Source organism: Ursus arctos, unplaced genomic scaffold (assembly GCF_023065955.2).
Source record: "Ursus arctos isolate Adak ecotype North America unplaced genomic scaffold, UrsArc2.0 scaffold_11, whole genome shotgun sequence".
NCBI classification, from domain to species: Eukaryota; Metazoa; Chordata; class Mammalia; order Carnivora; family Ursidae; genus Ursus; species Ursus arctos.
The window spans coordinates 69,630,942-69,651,489 of record NW_026622775.1 but is presented as its reverse complement, the minus strand read 5'-3'; the positions used below and the strand labels follow the sequence as shown (position 1 = coordinate 69,651,489).

General features: G+C 52.3%; 1 protein-coding gene across 1 annotated transcript in view; it reads right to left on the bottom strand.

Moving 5' to 3' along the window:
* PEBP4 (phosphatidylethanolamine binding protein 4) overlaps positions 1-20,317 on the bottom strand; it is a 201,573-nt gene extending 181,256 nt beyond the window's left edge. The window contains exons 1-4 of the mRNA XM_048212224.2: positions 20,261-20,317; positions 14,815-14,964; positions 14,576-14,712; positions 8,150-8,276 (exon numbers count right to left, since the gene is read on the bottom strand). Of these exons, the coding sequence (XP_048068181.1) occupies positions 8,150-8,276; positions 14,576-14,712; positions 14,815-14,964; positions 20,261-20,317 (471 nt within the window). The remainder of the gene's footprint in view (positions 1-8,149; positions 8,277-14,575; positions 14,713-14,814; positions 14,965-20,260) is intronic.
* Between the last annotated feature and the right edge of the window lie 231 nt (positions 20,318-20,548).

Below are 20,548 nucleotides of genomic sequence, written 5' to 3'. Positions count from 1 at the left end.
TCAAACAGCCTCAAAACCCTTCTCTGCACTGCTCTTCAGGCCACACCATCTTTTCTTTCCAGTGAGAACAGGCAACAAGCTACTGTACATTCAAAATTCAATTATTCGTCTCTCCAAATGGCTCCCACAAGGGCCGGGCAGCTATTTTGAAATCCATGAAACCTCTGCTCACACCCCCTGACCGTCGGCTCTGAACAGATCCCACACACACGAAGTGCCCCACACAGACACTTGCTGAATGACCTTTTTTTTAAAACCAGGATACAAACCCAGTGAACTCTCTTTCAGATCCCACATGCCCCCTCCGAGGAGCGGCCCACACAGTTTTTTTTTTTTTTCAAAGAAACATTATTTGATCTGAAAAACATCTGGAACCTGTTTCCCCACACTTGACTGGAAGCTTTCAGCCAACATCATCTGCCCAACCACCGAGCAAACACCCTGTTTGCCTGAGCTTGGAGGAGCACCGCTGTGGACGGGGACAGGCGGCTTGATTAACAAGCTCCGGGAAGGTCAGGCTCGGGTCTGACCAGAGGTTTTGCAAACCCTGGAGCAGTGAGTGTAACGACAGGAAAGGTGGGTGGGAGGAGAAAGAGGACTGGAAATAAAGATCAAGGCCAAGAAGCTTCCTAATGAAGCCGCCCAGGAGCAAAACCCCAGAGGCACAAGCACTTCCGAGGTCATTCTTTCTACAGCGACAGCCATGCCGGTTCTTACCTTCACGACGCGCTGCGGCTGGCAGGCAGGGCCGGGGCTCGTGTTCGCTTGTGTCCCCGGCTCGCGCAACAGTGACCGGCGGAGTGGCAGACAGGAGGCCTCCGAGCTGCCCCAGCCAGCCGACGCGGGAAAGGGCCCCCGAGTCCAGCGCGGACACGGGGGCCACTCCCGCCTCCTCCGCCGTGAGCATCTCGGCGGCACCCATCTTGGCCGCAGAAGTAATCGGCCGTAAGGCAGCTTTGCCGTAAAAGATGAAAAGTCACGGGCAGACAGTTTTTGACCGTTAGGTTTTACTGCTGCATTTTATCCTATGTAATCTTAGCCCTCGTAGCCGTCCATACAGTGACGCAGAGTTTTCAACCCACATTTCTCATAGAAGTTTGGAACATCCATCAGTGGACATGGGACCAGAGGCCATAAGGAAACAGCAGTGTAGAAGGCTGTCACCTCGTCATACAAAGCTCAGCTCCGGATGTGCATCCTCGTATTTGGGAAACGATACCTCTCTTAATGAAGGAGAAATTTTAGTGAAAAGAGAAAAAGCGTGAGGCTGAAAAAGGAGACCAATCAACAAGAAAAAAAATGTATGATACCACTTTGAAGACAAGAACCTAGGTACAATCCACAAAATCAGTATGTGTAGAGACGTCATGAATCTGCACTATGCATTTTTAATACATTCAAATATTTTATATTTCACAATAAAGTCTTTTTAATTTTGTTATTCGTTCTTCATGTTTCATTATGTCATTTTTAATGAATGTCCCTCTTTTATTTTTCATGTTTTTAGCGTTTGCAGCAAAATTGCCTGATAGCCAATTAGCTGTGCAGCAAAAATGTTGGCAGCAAAGACGCTTAGGTATGAAACTATCTGCAACCCCATCCGTTTTCAAGTATCCAGATGGAGTCAAGAGGCAAAATTACGTAGCCGAAAAAGAGTGGACCGGAAGGGATCTAAGGCTGGTTCTCCTACTTTCCAGCTTTGGCAAGTGTGACCTTGGGAGGGCCCTTCATCTGCAATATGGGGATAATCCCTACTCAGCCCAATCCCAATACTGTGAGGAGGATCGTGTGAAATCCTACATGAGAAGTTTCTCTGCAACCTCAAAATCTGGCTGCAAGGGTTAGAAATGGTGATGAGCATTGCCGCTCTAACCCTCCAGAAGCCCAAATCCTTCTGCGCCTTGTACTCTTCAGACTACCTTATTGTCTCTTACGATGACAATGGATAACATTTACTAAGACTGTGTCGCAGGTTAGGCCCTGGCTTAGGGTTGCAGGTCATGAGTTCCCCCTACCACTCGGAGCCTCGCTGAACCCCTCACCCTGTCCTGGATTTACCATCTGCTCCCAGCCCCCCGTTCTGGAACTCCTCTCTCCATCCTCAGGAGTCGGGCCAGGGAATTTGCCAAATCTAATGGCTCTCCCCAACCTGGCCCTGCAGCTGCTTCTCCCACCCCCCCTGTCCTACCCCAAGTCTGAGCCTGGCGGCCATCCCATTCCATCCCTGCCTCTCTGGCCCTGCACCTTTCTGACCTCTGTCTGGGATGCCCATAAAGTGCACTTCTCACATTCACACCCAAAGCCCTTCCAGCCTCCAGATAGCATCCTATCTCTGTATGAGGGGCACTATTGCCTGCGCTCCGGCTCACAGGTCTGGCAGTCTGGGAGACCCCTCACCTGGTGACCTGGGTGACCACCTCTGGCACCATGAGCACACCTGCCTCTCCCTCCTCTTCCTGCTCACCCCCGTGCCCAGGCCTGGGGCCTCTGGAAACTTCTTCTGCAGGTCCCACCCTTGACCTCTGAGGAACTTGGAAATCTCTTGCCCTTTGTTTGACCTCTACCACCCCCGTGGTTCTTCTCAGATGTGAACTTCCCCAGTGGGCCTGTTAGCTCCAATTTCTGCTGCAAGGGGCATTGCCTTTATCACTGGCTCTTTCCTGCCAGCATTTCAATAGCTCAGGTGCCCCTTGTCTCCCTGCACACTTCCGGTCTGTGTGCCCGCCCCGCCGTGTCCTCTTCGCATTCACTCCTCTCTCCCTGACAGGGCTTGCCGACAGCCGGCTGGGTTAGGTTGGTACACTTTTTCCCATGCCTGTCTGACCTCTTCCGGCCAGCTGCAGGTGACCACTCTGTATCCTCCCCCCGAGTGAGTCCCGCCACCTCAAAGCTTCCACTTTCCACCCCCTGACACTGAGGACCCAAATCTAGGCCTCCGGCCCTGCCTGCTCTTCTCAGCAGACTCATGGGGCACCTGCCTCCGGGCGTACATAGGGTCCTCAGATTCAGCGTCTGCAGAGTCGCTGCCACTGGCCTTTGTCCCTGTACATCTAGTTCTCTTGTGTCCCCTGCAGGAAGCCGTAGTAATGGGACAGTGCCCTATCACCCCTGCCATGCTGATCATCATCCACCGCATGTCCCTTCACTCTCCAAAGCGTCTTGTTTTAGAGGACAGGCTATATCCTCAGCTTCACCCTTACCTGTCTGACCGTCACAGAAACCCAAGAGTCATACCAACCCTCTCTCTGCCACTATCCCGGTTCCTCCGGTCACCAAGGCCTATGGATGTCACTTCCTTATACCTCTCAAAGTCCATGCCACGGCTTATGCCCTCACCTAGATTGAGTGCTTCAGCAGGGTGCCCTCCCTGCCTCCAACCTCCTCTTTCTTCCATTCTTCCACCTGCACTGCCACGGTGACCTTCCTGATTCGCTAACCTGATCGCATTCACCAGCCCCTCCTGGGGCCCCCCTTCATGCTTTGCCTATTCACCGTCCACAGGTCAGCTCCGGTCACCTCCTCTTGGAGGCCTCCCCTGACTGCCACTCAGCTTGGCTGCCTTGCCCCGTCCTCGTGGTACCTGCAGCTCCTCTATCACAGCACTGACACCACACGACCCTGCATTTGCCAGCCACCTGTCTGCCTCCCCACCTAGTTTGGGAGCTCCGTGGTGGCGCCTTTTGTTTTTGACCTCAAGGCACTAACATGGTGTCTGTGTGTTTAATAAATATGTGTTAAGTGAATCGCTTCATATGCCTAACACTAAATCGTGCCTGGCTGCTGCCCTTGGAACAAATGCACTTGGCTGCCCCCTGCATGAATTCATGCTCCTCTTCTGCCCCTTCTGGCCCCGGATGAGCGAATCTGCCCCGTCCATCTGGGGCTGCTCTAACCAGCCTTACTCTGGCTGTCAGGAGCCCTATGTCCCGCCTCTACTAATCATTTTGTGATCGCAGCAGCCCTGATTTTTCTGTTCTGTGTGTAAAGAGAAGGATGGGAGGCGGACTAGTTAGCTCCCAGGTCTCTTTCAGCACAGAGAGTCTGTGACGCTGCCATCTATGTCCTGACTTGTGTCCCTGCTCTGGGCCCGTGAAGGCAAGGAGGTGGCCCCCAGGAGGCAGCAACACAGACGCTGCAGGCCCAGGGTGGCGTGGGGCTCTGCCCACCCCAGCCAGGACGAGGATGCTCAGAGTCTCCTGCTTTCTGGGAAGGAGAAAGGAGCAGAGCCTGCCTGGAAACCCAAGGGACAGCAGGACTCCTTGTTCCTTCTCTCTAATGCAATGTACATTCCCCCACTTAAAGGCAATTTCTTCACTTCAAAAGGATTCCAGCTGGTTAAATTCAAGGTGAAGAATAAGCCTCCGTCAAGAAGCTTCTCAGGGGCCTTTCAGTTTGCATCGTCTTGAGAAGGGATGCGTTTTAAGACGTTTGCCTCTTAATGTTTGTCAAAGCACCCAGGGAGAAAGCTTCTTCTTATTTCGACACCTCTCTCAGCTCTCAGGGCTGTTGGCGCAGGGACCATCCACATCTCCCTGCACGACTTTGCCTTCTGGGAAACCCGCTGGACTTGTCTCCAGGCTTTCCCCTTCCTAGCCACAAGCCCCCACCCACGCTGGGTGGAGGAGAGACTAGCGCTGGCTTTGGGGTCCACCAGGCTTACCTAGACACCCAGCAGCTTAAAAGGCAAACCATGGGACTCACACATCTCACAGTTCACACTGCAGGAGGTGTCCATTCATTCATTCTCTACTCACTCACCTGGTCAGCCAACGTGGGGTCTGCAGTGCTGGTAAGGGGCTGTGGGTGGTCTTACTTTCTTAGAGCTTATACACTGGCCAAGGCTCTGGGAGATAGAAATAAGCCACCACAATACAAGCCAGAGGAAGTAAATGCTAGGTCTGGTGGATAGGGGACATTTAAAAAGCTCAAAGAAGAGACCAGCCAGGGATGAAGAGAGGGCCAAGAGGGAGGCAGTCACGGAAGGCTTCTTAGAAGAAGCATTTTGCTGTGGTCAGAGTGTCCCAGAATGCAGGGTCCAGATATGGGAAGTGGCCTGAGCAACAGTGTGCAGGCAGGAAGACCTCTGGGAGGCACAGAGGCACTGTCCCGGTCCACTGCACCCCTCCTTCCAGGGCCTTGGGGCTTGCTTGGTGACAGGGGGAGAGGGAGCTTCCCAAGGCATGCCCCCTGGCAGCTGCTGCTTTGGTGGCATTGCTTTAATCACCTTTGAGACAAGGCATTGTCCCCACATAGCTGGTTGCTACCTGCTTGCCCTTTCTCATCAGGCCCTAGGCCCAGAGGGAACACTCTCCATCCTCTTCTCTGTCACTAAGGGCTCCCCTGCCTGCACTTTTGAGAGACCCTATTCCCAGATAGCATCCACTTCCTCTCCAACTTTACCAGTTGCTCTCTCTAGAGGTGCTTGCTCCCTCTACCCCTTCAGGAAAGCTCTACCCATCCTCTCATCTCCCACTGTCCTTGGCCCTTCCCATTGTCCTGTCTCCTCTTCACCACCACCCTCCTTAGCAATCACTGCTTTCTGTCCCAGGAAAGCTTCCATTCAGCAAGCCCTCGTCAGTAGTACCAGCATCCTGATGTCTGCCCTGAGGGCCATTGCCAGTGGGCCAGTGCTCAAGCCTTTGGAGTTGGTCAGGGTTTAAACCCTGGCTCTGCCACTTTCCAGCTCTGGACTTGCTCTGATTAATTCCTTCCACAGGAATTTCTCTCGTTTTTCTGACCCAATATCTTTCTCCCCTTCTGATAACTAGCATCTTGATTCTCCTTTGGAGGAACCATTCTCTTCTGGGGCTACCCAGGGTCATTAGTTCAAGGATAGGCATGTGATCTAAGCAGGACAAATCTTGGGGTTTTTAATGGTTGAAAAGCATCAATCTATTCCCATGGGGATTGATAAACTGATAACACAAATCTGAAGCTGATGGGGTTGTCTTTGCCACCACAAGGAAAGAGTCTATCCAGACATAAAACCAGCGTAAGATAAAGTAGAGAACAGGGAAAAATAGATTTCTGGTGGCGTTGTTGGGCACCTGGATCCAGCCATGCCTGAAGCTATCCCTGGAGTTTCAGTTTGTGAACCAACAATTTCTTCCCTCTTTGGCATAAGCCAGTTGGAACTGGCTTTTGTCACTTGCTACTAACAGTCTCAACTAAAGAAATACTTCACTTGCAGACCTGATGAAAACTTTAAATGAAATGACACATAAATAGTATCCAGTATAAAGTCTCAATTAATGGTGTTTTTCGGGAACTCTAACTGAATCTGCCTTGTCAAACATCGGTTAAATTTCCAAAAAAAAAAAAAAAAAGTCGACTTCTCTAGTAGTAGAATATTACTTTTTCCTCCTTTGTTTCCAATTTTTTCTCTGTGAAATCTCTACCCTTCAGGGCTTTCTTAACCACAGCTCTGTGTCCCTCATAAGTCTCCAGGTTTTCTCCCTCATCCCGCCTCTAGACTGAGACAGGGTGGGAAATTTCATGACCTGGTGGGGGTGAGGTCTTCTCTGCATTCCACGCCTATACCCCAGGACAATGCGTGTGGACCACGCGGAATCAAATGCACACTCCCCACCTTGCTTCAAACCAAGTACACCAGGTACTCAGAAAGTCTGCACTGCCATCTAGTGGACATCTGCTATAATATCACACAGAGTGGAGACCTTTGAGAATCCCTTCGGGGACAGTCACTGGGCTGCGAAAGTATTTTGGTTCGACCTCATTACTCCTTCAGTGGCAGAGCCAAGGACAAGTGAATTAATGGCGAAGTCGAGCAACTTGTCCCAGGAGCAGCACTCTCTCTTCCCTAAAGGACTGGGCTCCTGCCCCGCTTCTGCAGCCCTCCCCATCCTGATCCAAGTGTTAGAATCTTAGTGGCCTATGTTTCGTCTGTTTCTCCCACATGTCCACCAGTGTGACCCCGGCCAAGTGTCCCCAGGGAGGAGACTGACAGGTGCATGTGTGCACATGCATGTGCATGCATGGTCATGTGTGTGAGGCTTGGGAGGGTTGAGGGTGAACAGTTCCAGAAAGAGAGAAAAATCTACCCTCTACATCTGAGGACCCCCCACCCCAGAACTTGCTGTTTTGTTGTGTTTGTCCTGACCGCCATCAGGCCTGATCAACAGCAGCACTGACAGTCCCCAGGGCGGACGGACAGAGGGGAAGAGCCCGCAGTGGCCTCTCCCTGCTGCGGCGCACGGAGGGGACCAGAAGGCTGTGTGCGTGGTGTGCAAGGGGTCACATCCTGACCGTGGCCCTTCTGTCTCCACTCATTTGTGGCCTGATTCCTGGCCACATCACAGTCCTTGTATGTAGGTTGACCTGGGCACCTCCTAGTAAAATACCGCAGATGAAGCGAGAGTCACCCTCCACTGCTGACACTTCGGGGGCTCAGTGTGACCCAGGAGTCAAGGAAGAAAGAAACAGAGACCGGAACACTAGAGCAGTGCCCCCGGACCTGGCCTGGCCGCTGGAAGCAGCAGCCACAGTCCCACTTCCATGGCCCTCCCCCAGGCTTACTACATCCCCAAACTCCAGGAAGCTTCCAGAACAAGATAGTACTAGCATTTCCCAGTAGAAAGAATCGTTTTTTCCAATTCCTAAAAATGCTTCAGTTTTCTATTTCAGACATGTGTGAGCAAATGCTGAGATGTGTTTCGTATTGCAATGATGGAGTCAGGATGCTCCCCTCTGCTTGTTTAGCCTACGTGAGACGCACTGCCCATTACAGACTAGCTCCTCCGCATTGAGAAGCTCATTCTGAAAGCCCAGCCACCTTGCACCTTGAGAAAGGACTCCTTCTCTCCTCCTTCTCTCTGCCGTCTCCAAAGCACACAAGCTGGTCTCCACGTACACCGAGGAGTTCCACGTACTCTGGGAGCAGGCAAAGTCCCCGCAGAGCACCCTGAGACCCACTAAAGCTCTCCGTCTGCAAACCCCCATCACACCCCAACCTCCTCCAAAGCCATGGGGCTGTTCTCAGAAGGGCACATGCTTATGGCATCCGTCACCTGGGACCCCCAGACCCATCCCAGATGGCCCTGCACACGGCTTCAAGTCGCCCAGAAGAACAAGCTCAGAGGGAAACCAAGACCCATGGCCCTCCTCCTCCAGGCCAGGCTTGCTCACTTACCTCCAAGGCCCCAGGAAACTTGACTATGGGCTCAGCCCAGTGAGTGATCTTTTGTCTGTAGTTGTTGCAGTCAGGAACAAACATGCAGCCAACGTTCCCCAGCTCTGGGTAGAAAACTTCAAGGCCCCTATGGAGAGAGGGAGATGGTCAGCCCACGTCAGTTCTGGGGGAGAGCCTGGAGAGCTCACATGCTTCAGTCTAGCACCGTTGGGAACGTGGAGTCGAGTGCAAACAAATCCTAGGCCTGCTATGAAGTAGTCGTGGCACCTAACTGGTGTGACCAGTGTGGTTTAAGAGTTACTTGACCTCTTGGTGCCTCAGTTTGTTCACCTGTAAACTGGGGACACTGACAGTACCTCCTTATAGTGTTGGCGTGAGGAGTAAAGAAGGCAGTCAGTGTTTAGGACAGAACCAGCGTGTCATCAGGAGTCAGAAGGTGTTAACCGTCACCTGTATCTGCTTCTCAGAAAGAACGCACATACTGAGGCAAATCTGGTCAGTGTCTTTAAAGTAGGATCGGGTTTACAAGAGCAATATTTACACTTGCTTTCCACGAACGTTCTCTTTAAATGAAGAAAGGGTTAGCAAATGAGCACAGCCTTCTTCACGGAGACAGGCATCTGTCAACCCTAAACAATCCAGATCCTCTCCGTGTCTGCAATCCTCACGGGTAACTCCATAGCCCCCACCTTTGGGTCAAGCGTTGCCCAATAGCCTAGGCTCTCGACCTACCAGTCCCTGCGCTTTCAAAATGCAAATGTCTCCTGGGGTGTAAACTATGTGATCACTGAGACAGTAGTATGAATCCGTTTGTCTGCTTTTTTCCTGCAAAGACCTAAACAGCACGAATGCTCTGAGAATCTATTTCAGCGGGAGGGCTGCTCTCATAACTCCACCAAGGTTAGCCTTAAGGGCTCACCTGTAACCAAAACTCAGGGATGTAAACCAGGCTGTCAAATAGATATTTTAAAAAAAATCATTGTGCCAACTTTTTTTTTTTTTTAACTTGCCCTTCCTCTCTGTCCCTCTGTCATTTTTTATCACCAAGACCCAGGGTCTCTGTAGGGTACATTTGGTTAAGATGATTCACTGACATGGGGCGCCTGGGTGGCACAGCGGTTAAGCGTCTGCCTTCGGCTCAGGGCGTGATCCTGGCGTTATGGGATCGAGCCCCACATCAGGCTCCTCCGCTATGAGCTTGCTTCTTCCTCTCCCACTCCCCCTGCTTGTGTTCCCTCTCTCGCTGGCTGTCTCTATCTCTGTTGAATAAATAAATAAAATCTTAAAAAAAAAAAAAGATGATTCACTGACAGAGAAGGGGTGGGTTCTTAGCCTTTGCTGAAAAGCCCAGCGTGGCTGAGCAGCTCCGTCTGCCAGTGGTCACCCAGAGCTGGCCACGATTCCCTTGCTGGGGTGATGCCTGGAGGAGACCCAGTGAAGAGATAGTGAGGGAACAGATCTGGAGGGGGAGCTCCCAAGTTCTGGATCTGGGAGAAAGGCAAGGACAGCCTCCTGGTGGGGAGCCTCACATTCCCCTCCCGTCCCACCCTTCCGGTGGCTCCTGAGGTCCCACCTGGGGTGCTGGCAGCCAGAGCCTACCACATCCAGCAGATAACGGGCGCTTCTGCGGGCCAGCACCCCTGAGGAGCCTCGGGCCGGTTAGCTCAGCTTCCGGTTTGCTCTGCTCACTTGTTTCTCTTACCTCTTGGTGAGGTTACAGTAATTCCTTTTGGATGCCATGCTTTGGATGGCATTTGAACAAGTTTTAGGGATGGGTTTTCATTTTTCCTCACAGCAACATTTTTCAAAAATTTTTTTGAGAGAGAGTGAGAGAAGGAGAGAGCATACCCATGTGGCGGGAGGGGTAGGGGGAGAGGGGAAGAGAGAATCCTAAGCAGGTTCCACAGTCCGCTCAGAGCCCGACATGGGGCTCCATCTCCCAACCCTGAGATCATGACCTGTGCGGAGACGAAGAGTCTGACCAGAGGGGCCTTCCCCAGGGAACAAATGGGTCTCCTCTTTTTATCCTGGTAGAATTGCTGCAAATGTTAGAACAGTTAAGCAAAAGCAGCACGTCGATGCTCTCTGAGCGGGCCTCAAGCCACTGAGTGCGCCCTGGAAAGGTAGGTGCCAGGAGACCAGGGATTGGGTCCGTGCCCCCAGCCCTGGTCACACCGTGGGGCACTGCCAGCCCGGTGTCGGAAAAGCCCCTGTTGCTTCACACAGCAGGCAGGGCTGGGGGGGCATGTGTGGGCCTCCGTCCTGTTCGCAGTTTTACCAAAGGCTTGGGTCAGGACACAGAAGGCAAATCTATTTGATTTGTGAGCCGCACAAAGTTGATTAATAGCAGTGATCAAGTGTGTCATTGATTAAAACAGATGATCCAATCAGCCTAAAAACAGATCTGGACAAGCCTGAGATGAATGAATAGAACATTGAATTTAGCACGAACACGCTTTCGAACCTCTGCCTTCTTTTCGCACTGCCTTCCTGCTCGAGGGGTACGTCACACGGGGCATGTTCTGTCTCCAGCCCCAGAGCTGGGGCACTTCCGGGAGCACAAGGCCCTGGGAGCGCGGAGGGGAGGGCAGGGGGCTCTGGTCCCAGCTCGGTCTCCATCTCACACTGCATGGGGGCCGGGGAAAGGGAGTGGGTCCGGGGCATCACAAACATATTACTTCCTCCCATACGACAGTACCTCAAAGCAGCCTCTCCCAAATGAGTAAACAGACACCCAAGGAAAGGGCGGCAACTAACGCAGGGTCTCGTTGTTGGTGAACGGAGGGCACGGGACGTGGGTGTGGCGGACAGTGTCCCTGATGCCCCCAGTGATCCCTGCCCCCTGGTTCTCCCAGCTGAGTGTGACCCTCCCCTTGAGTGGGGGCTCGATTCAGCGACTCGCTTCGAAAGGAGAAGGATGTCACTTCCAAGATTATGCTGCAAGAAGACTGGGGCTCCTCTCACACACGCTCCCCCTCAGAGCCTGGCTCCAGGGGAAGCACCTGCCATGTTGTGAATGGCCCCACACACAGGCCATGTGGCAGGCAGGGGACCAAGGCCTGTCAACAGCTACGCCAGCGAGCTCGGGAGCCGAGCACCCCAGCCCGGCCAGTCTACCCCTTCAGATGAGGCCGCAGCTTTAGGGCGACCTCCTGAGAGGCCCCGAGCCGGAGCTGCCCCGCTGAACCCCGCCCCGAGAAAACGGGACGCGACAAAGGTGAGCGGCCGCTCCATTTGAATGCATTTGTGCGGCCGCGGAGAACTATCCCAGTGGTCTGTCTGACTCCCCCTGCGCCCCACGGCCTCCCCGGGGAGTCGTTGCGTTTCTCTGGGCTTCTGTCTGACAGGACAGTCGCTGAAGTCCCTTCAACATTGTAAGAAGCGGATCTGAGGCAAACTGCTCCCTGGGTGTCCCTGTGCAAAGGGCCCAGAATTGCAGCGGCCTGAAAGCGAGGATGACAGGAAGGCCCACGGAGGTCTGAGGGGGCTCGGTGGGCACCCCAGCCTCCCCTGCACGGTTCTCAGGGACCAAGTGTGGGGCGCCAGCCTTGGGAAAGAGCAATGGGTCTGTCTCCAACCGACACTTCCAGAAGTGGGGCCCAGAAGCCAGGCTCCCAGGGAAGAACAGAGGATGGAGGAGGACGCCCAGCTTAGAAGAGCTGTGGGTGAGGGCAGAGCATGACATCCCAGCATCTGAAGGGCCGTCAGGAGGCAGAGAAACAAAGCTTGTTTTGTCCGCGGCAGAACTGGAAGGAGGGCCGTGAGTGAGACAGGCGGCCCTGCCTTGAGACGGGACGTGCCCTCTGAAGGGGTGGAGCTTCCAACACCCCCCGGAGGGCTTGGGGGGCAGCTCGGGGCCTCCAGCAGAGGCGGCGGGAGAGGGCTGTTGAGCGGACTCACCCAAAGCGTGCGGGTTAGATGACCGGTTCTTTCGCTGCTGAGACTCAACCTAAGTTGTTTTTTGTCTTTTGTTTTTTAAGACAGAGAGAGAATGTTAAGCAGGCTCCATGCCCGGCATGGAGCCCAACATGGGGCTCAGTCTCACGGCCGGAGATCATGACCTGGGCTGAAATCAAGAGTCGGCCGCCCAACTGACGGCCACCCAGGCGCCCCCGAACCCAGGCTCTGATCTCAGTTTTTGTCGGTCTACTCAGGCTTACCTCAGGGGTAGGTAAGGTACTACTCTGGAAGAGCTTTTCTCTTAGCAGTGTTTTCCTACCGCTTGTCCCTAGACATAAAATTCCTCTTTTCTAGATTCGTGCCCTCAGCTATGAGGGCCTAACTTTAAAAATTCCCTTTTAGACTCTAAATACCATGGGAGGGGCGGCCTCTCTGGGGGCTCTCTTGGCCAGGCGAGAAGCCTGAGCTGAGCAGGGTTCTTGGGGAGGGGGGGCCCTAGCACAGGAGGTACTGACCCTCCTTGGGGGGCTGGCGTGTCCATAATGTGTTCTCAGTTAGTGATGATATTTTACCAACGAAAATCTTCAGCAGTCATGAAGACAAACCTCCAGTTTTGCGGGGATGGTTTATAATGGGACATTTCCTACCAAGCGACCTTAGTGTGGTAAGTTCGTGTTTCTCAAACTGGGGTTCTGCTGGTGTATTCTAGGCAGTCCTGAGAATGGCTCCTGCAAAGGACCCAAATTCATAGGCTGCACCCCAGCCCCCAGTGTGACAGCATCGGGAAGTGGGGGGTGCCTTCCACTAGGCGAGGGCATAGTAAGGAGGCAGCGGTCTGTGAATCAGGAAGCAGTTCTCACCAGACGCCCTGCTGGTAGCTCCAGAAGGATGGGAAGTAAATTTCTGCTGTTTGTGAGGTGCCCTGCGCCGGCATTTTGTTACAGCAGCCTGAAGTCGACTAAGACAACTCCCCTTTCCTCGAGTTTGAGAAGCTCCGAGCCCCTGGACGAAGGTCAGAGGCCAGAGGCAGGTGGGGAGTGTCGAGTGTACAGTCAGACAAGAGGGGCTGAACCCCGGCTCTGCCACTTGCAAGGTGTGTGAGCTCTGCGGACAACAGGTTCTTTGATCTCTGGGGCGGCCTCACCGGCAAGACGAGGATGCTCATACAGCCGTCCGAGCTCCCTCCAGGCCCCAAGCTCTCAGGCTAGCAGGGCACCAGCATGCGTGTGCGTGTGTGCACGTGTGTGCGCGCGTGTGTGTGCGTGCACGTGTGTGTGTGTGTGTGTGTGTGTGTGTGTGTGTGTGTGGAGGTCTGCAGGGCAGAGCCTAGGGCAGCTGGGGCCCAGGCTGGTCACCCCCAGTGACCGTACACATATCATCACTTTCTAAGTGTTCCACAGAGAACGTGGGAAGCACAGAGGCACTCCGTCGTGGGCCTTATCGTGGTCCAGCCCAGCTGACGTCCCCAGCTCCTGGGGACTTGATCTTCTGCCTACCCGAGTAAGATGGCTGCAGCCCCGGGGGAAGGTTCCACTCTGCAGAGTGCCTGGAGGCTTGGAGCCCATGTGAGAGGCAGCCACGTTCCCTCCTTCTCCCACACAAAACTTCACCCACAATTGTTTCACCAGAGTTTTAAAAATGTACTGATAAGAGCAGGGTGTGTATTACCTTTTTGGGGAGGGAGGAGGGGTTTCAGCTTCCTAACTTTTTAAGAGAAAACATCTATTTATCTTTCTAAAAGTCACATTTGTAAGAATTCAAATGTATACAAGGAGACAGAGTAAGAAAGGAAAGTTCTTCCCCACTCTCTCACTTCTGATGGCTTTAGTGGGACACCGGCCTCCTTGGCCACCAAACCGGCAAAGGGCGTTGGCAGCGAAGTGCCCCGGGCCACCCTCAGGATGAGCCATGGGTCCAGGACAATTGGGACTGGCTTTTCTAACTGGTGGTCAGTGAGGAGAAAGCTGACGGAGGCAGGGAGAGGCTCGTGCCCTCGGAGGGAAAAAGTCCACCCCTGACGCCCGGCCTCCTCTCCAGACAACACCCAGAGGCCACACTCCCTAAAAGGCCCACCTGTCCCACACTCCTGGGCCCTCGTCGCTGGAAGGCAAACAACCGCCTCTCACACAGGGAGAGACCAATCCACGCCCTCTGTCAACTGCCACTATTCTTTAAAATGCCACTTTGCTGGGGGGAAGGGAGCAGCCCGGGCTGCAGGGAGCGATGGTCCCTCAGGGTCCCAGCAGGGAGGGTGAAGCCAGCCTCTCAGGTCTGGAGGCCCCTGGGGTGTGAGGGGAGCTGACCAGGTCCGTACACCGTCTGGGGCCGGGAGACTGCTGTCTGGAAGGCAGGATCCCGTCTCAAGTTCTTTCCTTAATGCCGTTCTCCATCCAGGTGGTCTCGAAGCCTCACTTACTCTCTTCCTGTCCACAGAGGCTGCCTGAGCCCCCGGGGACACCCCTCCTTGAGATCTCAAGCCCCATTTTGACCTGCCCCCTTGCTTTCCGGAGTCCTGCCCAGCCTTACTTGCAGAGGACAGCATCGGTGTCAGACAGGGCCTCGTACAGACACAGGTCGCCTTCCTCCTCGTCTCTGGTGATCACCATCGTGAGACCCAGAAACAGGGCTGCCACGGCCAGCCTCATTGTCCAGTCCACGCACACCTGGAACAGAAGGAGCTTTTAGAGCTGCGGGGCCCTCTGCAGGGGGCGCCCTTCTCACCCTGCGCGTCCCTGCCCCAGGGTCCCCCTTGGAGGAACAGAGACCTCTGGTAAACAGAAGGAGAAGGGCGGCCGCTGCCTGGGCTCCGGCAGCCAGTCTGCCACCCGGACACAGGTATCTTGGGACGATCTGGGCCTGCTCCAAGCCGGACTCAGTTTGCAGTCGGCTGAGGCCCCTCCTCCATGGGAGCAGGGCTTTGCTGGCCATTAATCCCGGAGGCCGGGGCAGAAGGGCTTATATAAGCCTGTCGCCCCAGCTCCTCGTCCTGTCCCCGCCACTCGCCCCATGTGCAATCAGCTGGCCTTGGGCCAGCCTGCTTCTTTGGCTTTAAGGCAAACCCCGGGAGCTGGTGATCCCAGACTTTGGGTTCTGGGGTCCTTGCGAGAGCAAGACCTTGGTCGTTTTTCTAGGAGCAGGGCTCTGGCTAGGCTGTGCCCCTTGGACAGCTCTGTGTCCCCTGCCCACAGTTCCTGTGCCACCTGCCTTGACAGCCTTGGGTCTGACGGATGGTAGGTGGTTGGACGCGGTGACCCTGTGTAGGAGGGGCCGCTGCACTTAGGGCGGCCCTGGCCCTGAGGCCAGCTCCAAAGGGCCAGCTGAGGACAGAAGGGCTCCTCTGGCTGCACCTTGCCGCAATGCTGAACTCAGCACTCACCCAAAATAATAGTCTCTGGAGAAGAAACCAGCAGGGCTGCTGGGGAAGGGGGCAGCTTGCCTTGCGGTTGCCGGGCGCTGGCTGGGAGGAAGGGGGGTAGCAGCCTGCAGGAAGTTGCGTGTGGGACTCCGATGGGAACGGGGAGGGCAGGGAGAAGATCAAAGGCAGTTCTCCCACTGCCTTTCCAGTTGATCTGCTCCCTGTCTCCTCTGAGATGGGGTGTGGGGGTGTGCTGGGGGACGTTCCACCAGCTGGCAACAAGGACGCCTGGGTTCTGCTCTGAGCCCCGCCAGGTTGCTGGGGTGGGGGTGGGGGCAGGGGTAGGGGGGCTATGCCTCGCTAGGATGCACCACTTCTCCCTCTCAAAAACAAGTAAAATGCCCCCGTTGCTCCTGTGCCTTGCTAAGGAAGATGAGATCATAGCCATAAAGTATATGCAGCTCGAGCTTTAGAGAAACTATTTCGAGCGTTGCTTGCTTTCCAGCTGAATTCCTGCTTCCAGGATGCCGACTTCTAGCCAAAACCCTTCTTTGGGGTGACAACTCAAACACATTTCTCAATAATTAGAGTCCCTGATGTATGCCTAGGGCTCCCCCACAGAGGACTCATTCCCAAGGTCATTCCCCTCCTGGGAGTGTCTCCTGGTAGCCCCCTCACAAGACGGCTGTGCGGATGGAATGAACAAGCTGTGTATGTAAGGGCCTCAGGCGGGAATGGCCCTCGCCCAGGGAATGCTCGTCACTTACGCAGAGTGTAAGTACTCTTCCTCAGCTCCATCCATTTGTTCGTTCATTCATTCATTCATTCGCAATCCATCTCGCCAGTGGGTACTGAGTGCCTCCCCTGTGCCAGGCCCTGATATGATATTGGGTCAGCACGGTCCCTGTTCTAATGGAGCTTGCTGGAGAGCCAGAGCCACGGGGACAACGTTGCCAGCATGGTCTTCTAAGGCCAAGAGACTCTGGTCTTCAAAGTGGCAACCACTAGAGAAGCCAAAACTTTCCTGAATGCCAACAGCTCTTAGCACCAAAAGGGGTTGTCTAGAGGTGGGGGAGAGGCCCTGGGAAAGGGTTGATCCTGCTGAGTCTACCAGTGTCAGCAGTTCTTCTTTACTCAGGATGAGCCAAACTTTTATCATTGAATCCTCTGGATATGATCCTCTGAAGTAAGTCCTATTATTACCCCATTTTACAGAGGAGGAGACTGAGCTACAGAGAGGTTTGCTGACCCAGACCGTGGTCACATGGATTGTGAGTGGCAGACCTGTGATTTGAACCCATGCCATCTGCCTCCAGACTCCCTGCCCCTTACCACTCTCCTCTACTGCCCCCTCTTGGAGCTCTGCCGTGCCCTGTCTTTCCCCCTCTGTTGTCCCCCTCCATTCCCTTTGTTCTTGGAATGAAGCCCAGAATCTCCCACTTAGCCCGTAATGCCAGCATGATCTGGCTCTTCCTGCTTCTCTAACTGTGACTCTCTACTCCATGCTGCTGCTGCTCAAGGGTTAACTCCACTCAGGCCTCAAGCTCCTTCCTGCCCCAGGGCCTTCCCATGCACCGCCCTCACTTCCCACCCCCTTTTGGCGGATAGCTGAAATGTCATTTCTTCAGAGAAATGCCCTGACCCCCAGGTTCCATTCGATTCCTGTTACACAGAATCTTAGCTCCTTATTCCTTTCCTTGTTCTCATACGCTTGTGATGGATTATTTTGTAATTGCTTGCTTAGAGATTAGCCTAGAGTTCCCCACCCCTGGTCCACAAGCTTCTTGGGAGGCTGTACTGAGCCTGCGTCCAGCATTCCAAGCACAGTCCCTGGCTGTCTAGATGCTTAATAAATTACCGTGTGAATGCCTGACAAACGGGCCACCTCTATTTCTGATAGTTCAGTTTTCAAGTAACAGCTCCTAACTCAATAAACATCAGCAGGAAGCAACCACTCTGGCCCTGAATCCCTTTTGCTTATTTATCTGACCTTCTCTGGCTTGTTTTCTTCAGAGAGCTCTGACAGAGTGCAGCGGTTCTTGGCATTTTCGAATCTGATCTTTCTCTTGGGGATTCACAGGACTTCATACATGGAGTCCAAGATCTGGGAACCACATTCAAACCCAGGAAGGCACAGCATCCCCTTCCCTTTGCCAGCCTGCTTTGCTCAACTGCCTTATTTCTGGAAACTCCCATCTCTAGATCCCAAGGTAGCCACCCTGGGAGCCTACTTCCATGCCTCCAGCCATCTGGGCTGTAACCAAATCCCAATACTATCAGGGAGGCTGAGCCTGTTGGCTTCCTGAGATGCCTTGGTCCCTCCAAACCCCGGGATCTCCTGGGCCAGGGTTCTTGGAACACTCGACCCCCCTCCAGACCTCCTGTGCCTGACACCCCCACCCCCCTGCCCAGGTGTCACCTTCCTTCTCTATCCAGACAGATGTTCACGCTTTCCCTCTCCCTTAAATATTTTCACCTATGACCTCTGGAATCTCTGAATCTACTCCTTTCCTTCACTCTACATTTAAAAATTGAGATTTACATACCATAAAATTCACTCTTTTAACATGTACATTTCAGTGGTTTTTAGCATAGAAATCACTAAAGGTTTTGCAACCCTCACAAAGTTATGCAACCATCATCACTACCTAATTCCAGAACATTTTCATCACCCTCAGAAGAAGCCCCAAAGCACAACTCATTAGCAGTTACTCCCCATTTCTTCCTCTCCCAGTCCTTGGGAGCCACTAATCTGCTCTCTACCTGTGTAGATTTGCCTATTCTAGATGTTTCATATAAATGGAATCATACTACAGTTGACCCTTGAACAACATGGGGGTTATGGATGTCAATCCCCCACAGCTGAAAATCTGATAACTTTTGACTCCCCCCGGATTTAACTACTAACAGCCTACTGCTGACCAGAAGTCTTACTGATAACCTAAAAACAGTAAAATAACACAATTTTGTGTCTTATATGTGTTATATTCTGTTTTCTTATAATAAAGTAAACTAGAGAAAAGAAAACATTATTGGGGTGCCTGGGTGGCGCAGTCATTAAGCGTCTGCCTTCGGCTCAGGTTGTGATCCCAGCGTTCTGGGATCGAGCCCCACATCAGGCTCCTCCGCTGGGAGCCTGCTTCTTCCTCTCCCACTCCCCCTGCTTGTGTTCCCTCTCTCGCTGGCTGTCTCTCTCTCTGTCAAATTAATAAATAAAATCTTAAAAAAAAAAAAAAGAAAACATTATTAAGAAAATTTTAAGAAAGAGAAAATACACTTATAGTCTTGGACTGCCGAAAAATCGCATATAGGTAGACCCATGCAGTTCAAACCCATGTTGATCAAGGATCAACTGTGTATATAGTCTCTTGTGACCAGTTTCTTTCACTTAGCATGTTTTCAAGGTAACCCATGTTGTGTCAGTGCTTCATTCCTTTTTATGGCTGAATAATATTCCATTGCATGGACACACCACATTTCGTTTAGCCAATTACCAGTTGATGGACATTTGGTTTGTTTCTACTTTGGGGCTATTGTGAATAATGCTATTATAAACATTTGTACACATTTTGTGAAAATATGCTCTCAATTTTCTTGGGTTATGCCCAGGAGTAGAATTATTGGGTTATATGACAATTCCATATTTAACATTTTGAGGAACTGCCCCAGTCTTTTTATTTTCTTGATGATGTACTTTGTTGCACAAAAGGTTGTAATTTCAGTGGACTCCACTGAATTGCAATGAAGTCCAATTTATCTATTTCTTCTTTTGTTGTCTATGCTTTTGGTGTCATATTCAAGAAATTAGTGACAAATTCAGTGTCATGAAGCTTTTCCTCTATGTTTTCTTCCAAGAGTTTACCAATCTTAGCTCTTAGATCATCATTGATCCATTGTGTGTTAATTTTTTTAAAGATTTATTTATTTGAGAGAGAGAGAAAGAGAGAGAAAGAGCATGAACAGGGAGAGACTCTCCAAGCAGACTCCCCACTGAGTCTGAGATCATGACCTGAGCAGAAACCAAAAGTCAGAGGCTTAACCAATTGAACCACCCAGGTGCCCCCTCATTGTGAGTTAATTTTTATATGTTGTGTTGGGCAAGGTCCGTTTTTATTCTTTCAGTTCTATCCAGTTGTTCCAACACCATTTGATGAAAAGACTTTGCTTTTCCCACTGATATCACTTCACCTCTACCCCTTGCTGTAACCAGAATCTCTCTGACCCTTGAAAAGCAACTTCTCCTGAAGTTCTTCAAAGTGTGGAATGTTCAGTCTCCCATGCCCAACATGACTCAGGGTTGAGAGGTAAGGTTGACTAGCACCCCATTCCCCATTGCTGCTTCTATACCATGATCCTCAGCCTTCTTGTCAAAATCTACACTTCTTGAGGCTTACTCCATCTGAATCACTCCTAATTGGTGTTATCTGTCTTCCTATCACTCCTTGCCCACTGAAGACATTGCTACTTGGCATGGAAGCTTTCCCTTGCTCCAGATCTTGATATTAACCCTGGGTTAATGGAGATACCTCTTCCAACACTTGGAGATACCTCTTCCAACACTTCTCCCTCCTCTCCAGCCTCCTTTCTGGCAACTTCTTGGACACTGTCACCACTAAAAACCATTCTGTGCCTAAAATCTTAAATTCAAGCAGCCATTGTGATAACAAACTCTTCGTCCTTTGCTGTCACTTTGTTACTCCCACTGCATCTACTCTTCCATCTCATTCTGAACTCCAATCCCTTGACCACTGTCTTTTCTCCTTACCTATTCTGACTTCCTTCTCTCTGGTGCCTAGTTTCCTGTGAATCTTTGCTTCTACTATTCACTTGCCACCACTTAGTTCCTTCCTACTTACCCTCATGTTGTAGCTATTGGGTGTAACTCCAGTTTTGATCCAGTCTGCCTCGTCCATTGTGCACCCTTGCTGCTCCCCATTCCCTCTTATCTTCTCAGTACCTTTGTGCCCTCTACAGACCCTGGAGCAGGGGATGGGGGAAAATATTGTGCTAGGTGAAGGAAGCTTGTTACAAAAGACCACATATCGTATGCTTCCTTTTATATGAAATATCCAGAATAGGAAAATATATAGGGACAGAAAATTGATTCATGGTTCTTAGAGCTGTGGGTGGGTGGACCGGTGAAT